Source organism: Xiphophorus couchianus, chromosome 1 (assembly GCF_001444195.1).
Source record: "Xiphophorus couchianus chromosome 1, X_couchianus-1.0, whole genome shotgun sequence".
NCBI classification, from domain to species: domain Eukaryota; kingdom Metazoa; phylum Chordata; class Actinopteri; order Cyprinodontiformes; family Poeciliidae; genus Xiphophorus; species Xiphophorus couchianus.
In genome coordinates, this window is record NC_040228.1 from 20,103,192 (window position 1) to 20,114,500 (window position 11,309).

Consider the following 11,309-nt stretch of genomic DNA (forward strand, 5'->3'; position numbering starts at 1 on the left):
CAGTGTTCTCAGTGTGCTGGAGTTGTGGGAAAGCGGACGAGAATTAGTGAAACATTTTTGCCTGAATGTTCTGACGCTTCTGGATAAATTTGCATGTTGAGGTCGGATTCCAGTTAAAGAGTGGACACTTGACATCATCCCCCTGTTATTTGTCTGCATAAATGACACTTCATAACAGAAGATTGTAACTGGCTGAACACTGTGTAATTGAGCTGCAATACATCTGCACTGCACACGCCTCACATTTTGCTTGTACTGGTTACCAGAAGCATCTTTAATGAGCTTCATTTATAAGGCAATGTAAAAATAAAGAGTAACACACTTAATTTGCTGTAGAATTCTTTATATTTTACATAAGTATAAATAAAACACAAATCAATCAGTCAAGAGTTTTATTTGATGCAAGCGAGGCAGTTTTCATTAGTTCTGGACTCAGGTATGTCATGTGCCACACTGACAAGGACGTGCTGCCTCACAGAGGCAACATTGCTGAAGCCAGTAATTATAATCTTACTATTTAAATTAGTCATAAATTCTAATGAAAATAATAAACCCTAACATAACTCAAGAAACAATTAGATTTAGATTAGCATATCCCCTCGTCCTAAATCTGTATTTACAGCAAAGTTTAAAGATGTTGAGAATAATTACGCACAAGCGCTCCAAAGAAGAATTTGAGACTGATGCTATGCGTTAGTGTTACAAACTCTTGTAACACTAACACTTGTAGCCAAAGAAAAATGGCTCAAAAGCTTAAATAATTAAAATAATTTTTCAGTTTTTCATATTTCATATTGATCACTTAGTTTATTGGTTGATAACAAAGCAGAACAGCTGTTTCTTCCCCTACTCTCCTTCCTCCATCTCCTCCTCTGATGCAAACCTTTTCCCCGGGTGTTGTCTCTTCTCCTCGGCGTGACTTTTGTTGATGTTTTCCAGAAAGTCGAGCAGCAGGCTGGTCTTACTGCAGCTGTCAGAGTCCAAAACATCACACGGACTGCTGGTGCTTAATTCCGGACTGGAGTTATCCCAAAAGCGCTTTCCTGGGTGCTGACGCTTCTCCAGCTCTGACATATCTTCCTCTCCGTCCTCAGTCCAGTCCGCTTCACCGTCCTCATCTTCGAGAAGACGCTTACCGGGATGCTGGCGCTTGCTGTGCAGCACCAGATAGCGCTTGCCCGGGTGCTGGCGCTTGGAAAGTTCGCTGAGCAGCGCGACGGGGCTGTCGGGAATGTGTCCCGTGGTGGAGCGCTTCCCTGGATGCTGCCTCTTCTGGAACTCCGTGAACGAATGCATTTCATCTTCGCGCTTGCCGGGGTGCTGTCTCTTTTGCATATCCCAAAACTGCTCGCCGTCGACCACCTCCCTTCTGCCCGGATGCTGCCGCTTCTCCAGGTCCTCGAAGAACCTCTTGCCGGGATGCTGTCTTTTTGTCACCCATTCTGGTTGTGAGAAAATCCCATCTGGACAAAAAGAGTTGAGGACTTGTTTAGTATTGCTCTAATACCGACCGAGTCTATTCTAGCATAGACAAGCTGCAGCAAGAGGGATTTTGCAGTTGGTGTGCGCCGTGCGTAAATTACGCACAAGACAGCATCTTACGGTCCATATTTCCCCAGCTCTATTTCTCTCTATCTCTTTAGAAATAGAGAATCCAACAACATTTTGTAATTATTCATGATTACATTTGAGGGGAAAAATAGTTCCCAGGAAACGGTAAAGACAGTGAGGCTTAGGTAACAGGAAACAATATGTAACGCTGGATTCAAACAAGTAAATATACATTTAAAAAACAGCATGACAGTATGATGCCGCAGAGTCAGCTTTTTTTTCTTTTTTTTTTGTCGAAAAATAAACCCAAACCATGAGCTTCACGCACCATTTCTAACGTCTCCATCCTGCAGCTTTTTGAGAATAGACCGTAAGAGGAGGCTCTGTGCTCTCTGTAGCATGAGGTTGTCTATGGTGGTACTTCGGTCCATCTCGTCCTCAGCAGGGAGACCCTGTCCATCACACACTGCCAAGTTGCAGATCACAAAAGATGCCAGGACTAGAAGGCTTGCCGACTTCATGGCTTTATTTTTTCGCCCTCTACTAGAAAAAGATTCAACACAAAGTCAAAGTTTTATTAGAAATCATGCTTAATTTATGAAGTCAATAAAAGATTAACGATGCACGAATTGCATTGCTTGCAGAAACTAACAAAGCTCATTTACAAGTGCAAGACGCACAAAAAAACCTGATCTATCCAGGTAAGGTGAACCATAATCTCAAATCTAGAATTCTGAAAAGCGCCAGACTCACATGAAAAGTATCCAAATTCTCCTCTTCTCCACCCCGAGGCACCGCTGGCAGCGTTGCTAATGGTTTCTCCCCGCTTCTCGGAGCTCTTGGTGACCCTTTAGGCCAGATCCTGGAGGTATATGAACTGACAACTTCTTCGGCTCTGCTTTTATACTTCCCGCTCACTGTCGTCACACAATCCCGGGAGTAATTTTTCAGGATCTCTCGTCCCCACTGATGTCATATACCAAGTCGTGCGCAACTGGGTTTGGTGAATGATCGCCCCTACAAGGACTGCTTCCCGGTTTAGCTTTCGCGAAACAAAGATAAACATTGCACTTAGGGAGGATGGGTTATTATGGGATTACTTATTTTTCCAAGAATTTAAGATTGTACTTATTGATTTTGCGTAATTGCATACTTTTCATTTAATCCGTTTTTTAAAAATCTAGTTTGCCTCTTTTTTTCCCCGACCTTCACCATTTCATATTTTTTTCATCGTAAGGAATCTAAAGGTCTCCCATGGCTGCACTGAGATGAAGACCATTTTTATTTATTTCATTACTTTTTTTTTTTTTCATCTAAACCTCAAAGTCAGAGGAAGCAGAGGGGTGAGCAAAACCCATCTGGCTCTTTAGCACACAGAATTCACATGTAGTCACGAAGCAGCTCTGCTGAATGCACCGGAGTCAGGGTCTGCAAGTTTCAATGGCTAAGTGGGAGCAGGGGATACTGAAGCAACTAGAACAGACACAGAGTGATAATGCAGTGTGGAAGTTTCTATAACAGCGACATATGTTTTACACTTTCTCTTCATTTGCTTCAAAACGAACAAAGTTTCAGAAATATCACTCAGATGTATATCATCATATTCCATATCTCTTGTTGAGTCGAATTAGACATGAGACTTAATGTCTTTTACCAGTTTAACGAAGAAAATCTAAACATATTCACTTTGCAAAACTGTGTAATTCTCAAGATTTCTCACATTTAGTCACAACCACAAAATGCTTTGTATTTTATTGGGGTTTTATTTGATGAACAACCCAAAATAGCAAATGATGAGATGGATTTTAATATATATATATATATATATATATGTATGTAGTTTACAAAATGTGAAGAGTGTCACTTTTGCATCTCAGCTTCCCCTGAAGAAAATCTGGTGCAACCAAAACATTCAAAAGTCACAGAAATACTAACAATAAGTGAACAAGAAGCACCATTAAGTTTTAAGTTTAAAAATGACGTCTCAAGCTCTAAACGCATATTTTTATTCAACTCATCTGAAAATGGAAGGAGTTTTGGTACAGCTCCAAACCTACCAACACATAAACTGATGGGCAAGAAGTGCAGTAACCAGAAAAGCTGCTGAATAGCCAGATCCTCGGTCAAGGTTGACCAATCTGCTCTTTATGGAAGAGAAACAATTAGAAAGCCATGCCTGAAAAAATGCACAAGAGTCCTGCTTACAGTCAAAATTCTATTTCAACTCTCTAGTGACTAAAATTAATATGTTCATACATTAAACGCATGTAATTAGTATAGAGCAATATTTTTCATTAACTCCGTACTTGTTTCATCAATGCTTTTGGTATTTGATTTGGAAACATTTCATCTTATGTTAAGAAATTTGTTTGCTATTTCTGTGCAACCTTCAGTTTAAGATGAAGCCTAATTGCACAGAGGCTGATGTACATACACCATTCATCTGACATGGGGGCTGATGTGTCTGCACAGGGGGGCTGAAGACTGAGAAATCATATGCTGCAAAGCAGCAGGAAGCTGTCAGAAATTGGGTCTGTGGGTGGTGGTTGGTGTTTGTGATGTTTTTAGTACTGAACTTGTCTTTGGTACATTCTCACTTTCTTACATATAGTTGTTGCTAAGATGCACATTTGTTGATAACAGTTAATTTTGTTTCCGACTAGCAGTGTGTGTCCCCCGCAAGAAAATAAATTATTCTGTTGGAGTTTGCTTCTTGATTGGACCACTCCAAAATCTTTTGTTATGTGTTTGGACTTTTAGTTTCCCTTTTGATCATTTCTGTATTGTTTATTTCCTGACATCATTTTAATTTATCTTTTGTGTTAGTACATTTTTTCTTTGTTTTTGGTGTTTTGGATTTGTCTGTTTAGATTTTGGTTTACTCTTTATATTAGCTTCAGATTTCTTCACTTCTGTTCCAAAGTCTCTGCTTCATCTCATCTGTTTATTTTAATCCTGCCTTCAGCCTTTCAGCCTCCTTCTCAGCACAACTGCCTCCAGTCACCTCATTCTCTTCCGTCTGGACATTCACATTCACCGCTTTCCATTCACTTCTGATTGGCCCCTCTGGTTCCCAGTGTTGTATAAAGTACTGAAATCTCAGAGTCAAGTAAAAGTATAGGTACCTCTCCAAAATATGACTTTGGTAAAAGTCCAAGTCACTGACTGAAATGTTACTTAAGTTAAAGTCTTAAAGTATCTGAAACGTCTTGTACTTAAGTATGGAAATTACTGTAAAAATGGATGTACTCAAGTAATGTAATGAAAAGTACAAGTAAAAAGTAAAACAAGGCAAATGCAGTTTGAATGACATTTTTTATATTTTGGTAAACTTGTCAAATACACTTAAAATAATGTACCCAACCAAGTGCAGGCAAAATTAAACCTGCTAATAGATATACCTGCAGGTATCATTTAGTTAAGAAAATTAGGTGCTTTACCTATAGCACAAGGTCAACTTAACCTGCTTTACAACTGAACCAGCTTCTTAGTAAATCCTCCAGGACAGAAAATACAAAGTTTTTGTAAGCCTTAAGTTTTCCCTTCAAGTAAGGTCAGTGCTGAAAATGAGAAAAATAAATAGTACAGAAAATGCGGCCAACATGAAGAAAAAGATCCGTTACGATTACTCTACTTCACAAACCAGTGAATCAGTCAATCCTACAGTCAGTAGGTGGTGCACACAACTGGTCATTATGCAAAAGAAAAAAAGAATTGGGAGGGAAATGCAGCTTATTGTCATCTCTGTAAACCTGGTTTTGAACTTGCATGCCTTTCCTATATTCGTTAAATTTAGTCTAAATTGCTATCGCTATGGCTTCTGTCCCCCTTGAACAGAGGAGTCTAGGTAGCCTGCTACAGTCAACATTAGGCCTAAGCTAAATACACCACGTGTGGAACTGAAACGATGCCAAACAAAGTTCATTTATGGTCAAGATTTCACAATACAGTAGTGCCTAGTGACCAAGCTATAGTTACTGAAACAGGAGGATTATAACCATTTCATAAGACGTTACCTCGATGGTAGGGTGACCAGACGTCCTCTTTTTTCCGGACATTTCCTACTTTTCAGACCTAAAAATCGTCGGGGATTTTGGTCAACTGCCTCAAAACACATTACATAGCTTACAGTGCATTGTGATTACATTGCCACTCCGTTCCACTACTCCATTCCAGGTTCCTTTGTATGGCAAATTAATCACGCCCTTCTCCCCAAATCCAATCACGTTGCATTATGTGTGCGAGTGTGTGTAGGAAAAGTAAAGATAACACCCCCCCCTATCCTCCCCTTCTCATCAAAACCTAAATTGAGGTATTCAGCTGGATAATGTCCAGGTTGGCACCTTAACACTTGCTTGTCAACCTCTCTGGATGTCCACTCAAGGCATCACAACACCAAATTATTATTTTCTTTGCAGTTGTGAAACGTTTAAAACGTCCCATATTATTTCATTCCTCATAAATCATTTGCTTACTTAAACAAGCCACTCTAAAGAGAAAACTGTTCTCTGAATTTAGAAAACTAAAACTACATCAAAATCTTGCCTTATGCGATGATCATGACTTCTCTACTGTCAGACAGACCACAAAACAATCCTCACTCCCTCCTTGCATGAACTTCCTCTCACCTACTTTTCTTTCCAGCTTTTAGATAATTCATTATTTTTCATTTTGTTTACTAAATCATTTATTTATTTATCTATACTCTATATCTTCAAAATCTTCTTTTTATTTTCTTTCTGTATTTGGTTGCTTAAGAGGAAAGGAGATGGGGCTTTTTCTGTTGTTGCTCCTCTTCTATGGAACAATCTACTTTTCCAAATTAGATCTGCCCACAGCCTGGATCATTTTAAATCGCTTCTTAAAACTAATTTTTATTCCTTGGCATTTAATTGAACTAGTGTTTTGATACTCTGTTTTTATTCATTTGTGTTATTGTCATTCTTGTGCAGCACTTTGGTGCAGTTTTATGCCTGTTTTTAAAGTGCTATATAAATAAATTTGACATTGCTTTTTTCTTATAACTCCTACCTGAGCTCCTCCCTGCTCTGCTGCCTGATCTGCTTCACTCTTCTTGCTCTCCTGTTTTATCCTAACTTTTCTGATTGCCTTCTTCTCTCTTTTTAGCTCCTCCATCCACATTTCTAACTCACCCATTCCTTCACTACTCATATTTTTTTTGATTTGATTTTTGTTTTCTGTCATACTTCATCCTATAACTCAGTCAGTTTTTTTGAGTGTTTAATTGGCCCTGAAAGTTATATTTATCTATCAATTTATTTAAATTCTTTACTGAGTTAGGGTTTTGTCTTTCCATAAACTTCCAGTCCTTACACTGGAGTTTATCTTTCGGTGTTAATTTGCTATTCCCTTTTCCCATTTTGAGCAAATTAGTCAATTTCGTTCCAGTCTTAAAAACACATAGGGTGGACTCTAAAAGACTGGATAAATTCTTAGCAGGACGGTGATCAATCCCCTGTTGTGGTAATTCCCTCTTCAACCTTTTCAGGTGGGAAATTCTTGCCTACATGCATCCACCAGAGGTTCACCGTTTGCACTCCTGCCGTTTGGTATGAGGACAAATACCTAGTGGTATTTAAATTCCTCCAAGTATTCTCACACTCACACACACACTTGGTATTACGGGTTTTTCAGTTTACGCGGACTCCGCCGTCCTTCTGTTACCTATCAGTGCCTAGGATTCATGGGGTTTTACACCCCAAAGACCCTCAATCGTTCGCTCACTTTTTAATTTAAACGCTACTCACTTGTCCTCCCTTCACGGACGTCCCGTCAGCCGTTGGTTTCCAGCAGGCGGGTCGGAGACACAGTCCTGGAAAAGATGTGAGACTCCTAGGGGCCTGCCGTGGCCACGGTCTTCTGATGTCCGTCTCTCCTGCTGGAAACCGCAGGTGTATCGGACTCCGGCTTTGAAGGAGCAATTTATCCATCCATCCATCTTCTTCCGCTTACCCGGGGTCGGGTCGCGGGGGTAGCAGCTTCAGAAGTGAGGCCCAGACTTCCCTCTCCCCGGCCACTTCTTCTAGCTCTTCCGGGGGAATCCCGAGGCGTTCCCAGGCCAGTTGAGAGACATGTCCCTCCAGCGTGTCCTGGGTCTTCCCCGGGGCCTCCTCCCGGTGGGACGTGCCCGGAGCACCTCACCAGGGAGGCGTCCAGGAGGCCTCCTGACCAGATGCCCGAGCCACCTCAACTGGCTCCTCTCGATGTGAAGGAGCAGCGGCTCTACTCTGAGTCCCTCCTGGATGACTGGGCTTCTCACCCTATCTCTAAGGGAGAGCCCAGCCACCCTACGGAGAAAACCCATTTCTGCCACTTGTATTCGCGATCTCGTTCTTTCGGTCATGACCCAAAGCTCATGACCATAGATGAGGGTGGGAACGTAGATCGACCGGTAAATCGAGAGCTTCGCTTTTTGGCTCAGCTCTCTCTTCACCACGACGGACCGGTACAGCGCCCGCTTGACAGCAGACGCTGCGCCAATCCGCCTGTCAATCTCCCGCTCCCTTCTTCCCCCATTCGTGAACAAGATCCCGAGATACTTGAACTCCTCCACTTGGGGCAGGACAAACCCCCTGACCCGGAGAAGGTACTCTACCCTTTTCCGGCTCAAAAAAATGGCCTCGGATTTGGAGGCACTGATCCTCATCCCGGCCGCTTCACACTCGGCTGCGAACCGCTCCAGCGAGAGCTGCAGATCACGGCCTGATGAAGCCAAAAGGATCACATCGTCCGCAAAAAGCAGAGATGAGATCCTAAGGCCACCAAAACGGATCCCCTCAACACCTTGGCTGCGCCTAGAAATTCTGTCCATGAAAGTGATGAACAGAATCGGTGACAAAGCTCAGCCCTGGCGGAGTCCAACTCTCACCGGAAACGAGCCCGACTTACTGCCGGCAATGTGGACCAGACTCTGACACCGGTCATACAGGGACCTGACAGCCCGTATCAAAGGGCCCGGTACCCCATACTCCCGGAGAACCCCCCACAGGGCTCCCCGAGGGACACGGTCGAACGCCTTCTCCAAGTCCACAAAACACATGTAGACTAGTTGGGCGAACTCCCATGCACCCTCCAGGACCCTGCAGGGTGTAGAGCTGGTCCAGTGTTCCACGACCAGGACGAAAACCACACTGCTCTTCCTGAATCCGAGGTTCGACTGTCCGATGGATAGTTTCCAGCAGGCGGGTCAAAGACACAGTCCTGGAAAGGATCTGTGAGACTCCTAGGAGCCTGCGGTGGTCACGGTCTTCTGATGTCCGTTCCTCCCTCTGGAAGCCGCAGATTTCTGCCTCTGCTCTCAAGCTTCATCTGAGTCTAGCCCTGCTTTTGTGGTCGTTATTTAATCTTATTTCGAAATTAAAATATCCAGGGTGGCACCCAATACCTCAAAGTCCCTGATTGATACATTTTGATGAATGTTCTCCCAATTGTCTGAAATATATTTGATTTCTCTTCTTTACTTTCTTCTTCCGGGGTCTGAGTGTCTGTTTTGTCCATCTTTTCTTTGTCAGCCTTTAAATTTTCTTCCCTGGCTTTAAGTCTGTCCATCTTTAATTTAAGTCCAGCAATTTCTTGAGTGAGCTCTTCGTTCACCTTGCCAATCCAGTACAACTGTTGCGATTTCTCTTTCATTGAATTGTTAAAGTTTCTTTTATCTACCATTGTTCCCCATTTTACCTTCCTATTATGGGTTGACAGGGCTTTGTTTTCTGATTGCAGTTGTTCAACTGTCGCTTTAGCCTCGTCCAATTCACTATTCAAAGTGCTGAATTGTTTTTTCAAATAATCATTTTTGTTGATCAGCCTTTCATTCTCTACCTGCCAGGTATCTTTTTTCCTGGCATTCAGTCTCTCAATCTTCAGCCTCAGATCTTCGACAGTTTTCTGAAGCTTCTTGTTCTCTTTTGTAAGCTTCCAGCAGCTCTTCTCCAAACTCTCCACATTCTCAAGCAATACATTTCGTCGCGCCATCGTTGAGTTTTGTTTAAGATTGAAGACTGCAAATGAATTTCTCTGTGGAACCTGGGAATACAAAGACAGGCGCCTGTGATGTCACAGACAGGATGAGTGACATCACAGCTTCACGTCAAAGCCACAAGAAGTCTGTTGGGTGAGGAGGAGGGAGAGGGGGGCAGATGTTGTATTTTTTTAAACTTTATTCGCAGACACACTGTATAACGACAGAGTTATGCCTCATTTGTTCTGCCTCAAGAAAAAACAAATACAGATAAACATATTCAAGATAAAGAAAAAGCTAAGGGTTCATTTAAAGCAATACAGATTCCAATTGTTTTATTTTCTGTAGCTCTTTTTCTGTCATCTTCATGTCGAATCTTCACATTCAAAGACAAACTCCCAGGATTTTCTGGTTTTTATTCATTTTTATTTTCCACAGATTGTGAGAACATCCCACCTTTAAATGGCTTGTTTTCCGGTAGAGAAGAGACATTAAAAAAAATTAAAGATAGGCAACAAGATTCTATGAAACAGTGTCATTGTTTTTATTGTTTTATACTTGTGCATATGTATTAATTGTTTTTATCTTGTAACCAGGTTGCTATGTATTGCAAATTTTTTGCTTAGGTCCCTCTTGAAAATGAGATCTAGATCTCAACGGGGTTTACCTGATTAGATAAAGGAATATGAATTACACCCATTGAGTAAATATGAATGCAGCAGCGCCCTCTGCTGTTTGACAAAGGTTAAAAAAAACCCCCAAAACTACTTGCCGCATGTTTACGTTTATTAAGTGTTATGTCACCGAATATCTTACAAAACTCAAACTCTTATGCATCACTCAATCAGTAGGTGGGGTCAAAACACTTTGTTTCTCTCTCGCGCTTTTTTGTAACGAGTAACTAAACCACACATTGAAAATGTATCGGAGTAAAAGTACGCAATTAAGTTCGGAAATATAGTGAAGTAAAAGTGAAAGTCATCAAAAATGTTCATACTCGAGGAAAGTATGAAGTACTCCAAAATATACTTAAGTAAAGTAGTGAAGTATTTTTACTTCGTTACTATACAACACTGCTGGTTCCTTACCGCTCTCTCCTCTCCCTCAGTATATTTAAAGGGGAAGTATCTTTCATTTTCAAAGCACATAGTGCAACAAGCAATACCAAGCGTTTAGGCACCACGGAATGGCTGCCATGGGAAATTCCTCAAACATGCATGAAAGAATCAAAGCAACATTGCAGGTACAGTATGCTTTTAATAAGGAAATAACATAATCAAAATGATGTAAAGCTGAAAAAAAGAGTATTTAATGGAGCACACACCTTTAAAATATTTGCACCAATATTTTTGCATAACACTTGAGGATCTGTTTCTATACAGATTGGAGATGGCACTTTCCCTTCTTTTGGCCAGATGTGGTTGTTACTCTCCCATTCTTGCCAAGACACTTAAAAAAAAAAAAAAATTATCATCAAAATTGATCTTAACTGGAGAGTTAGAGAGACAGAATGTTAGATATTGTTCTTGTTCATGGAGTAATTTTGAGAAACTGGCAACTCTCTGGAAGGGTCACCACCATTTCATGTTTTCTCCATTTGTGGATAATGGTTCTCACTGTGGTTGTCTGGGGTTCGAAAGAGTTAGAAATGGAAAAGTATCACCTTCCAGTCTGTGATGGCCAAACCCATGGCCACACTCTACAGTCCGTAACTCTTTTTATTAGTGATGTTACGTGATGTGCCGAGGCTTCGAGGCGTGTGTCGAGTAATGGAGGGGGC

The 11,309-nt window shown here is 41.5% G+C and overlaps 1 protein-coding gene across 3 annotated transcripts; it reads right to left on the bottom strand.

Moving 5' to 3' along the window:
• Window positions 1–326: 326 nt before the first annotated feature.
• Window positions 327–10,977, bottom strand: trh (thyrotropin-releasing hormone). 3 transcript variants are annotated; one of them, XM_028041272.1, is made up of 3 exons: window positions 10,854–10,977; window positions 1,880–2,094; window positions 327–1,463 (listed from the first exon to the last, which is right to left on the bottom strand). In XM_028041272.1, exons 2-3 carry the CDS (start codon window positions 2,070–2,072, stop codon window positions 847–849), a joined length of 810 nt encoding a protein of 269 aa, XP_027897073.1. In that variant the 5' UTR covers window positions 2,073–2,094; window positions 10,854–10,977; the 3' UTR covers window positions 327–846. The 3 variants fall into 3 exon arrangements, with proteins under 3 accessions (XP_027897073.1, XP_027896268.1, XP_027895431.1); XM_028040467.1 differs by lacking the exon at window positions 10,854–10,977 and adding an exon at window positions 2,305–2,434 and having other exon boundaries at window positions 1,880–2,091; XM_028039630.1 differs by lacking the exon at window positions 10,854–10,977 and adding an exon at window positions 2,305–2,434.
• Window positions 10,978–11,309: the final 332 nt, after the last annotated feature.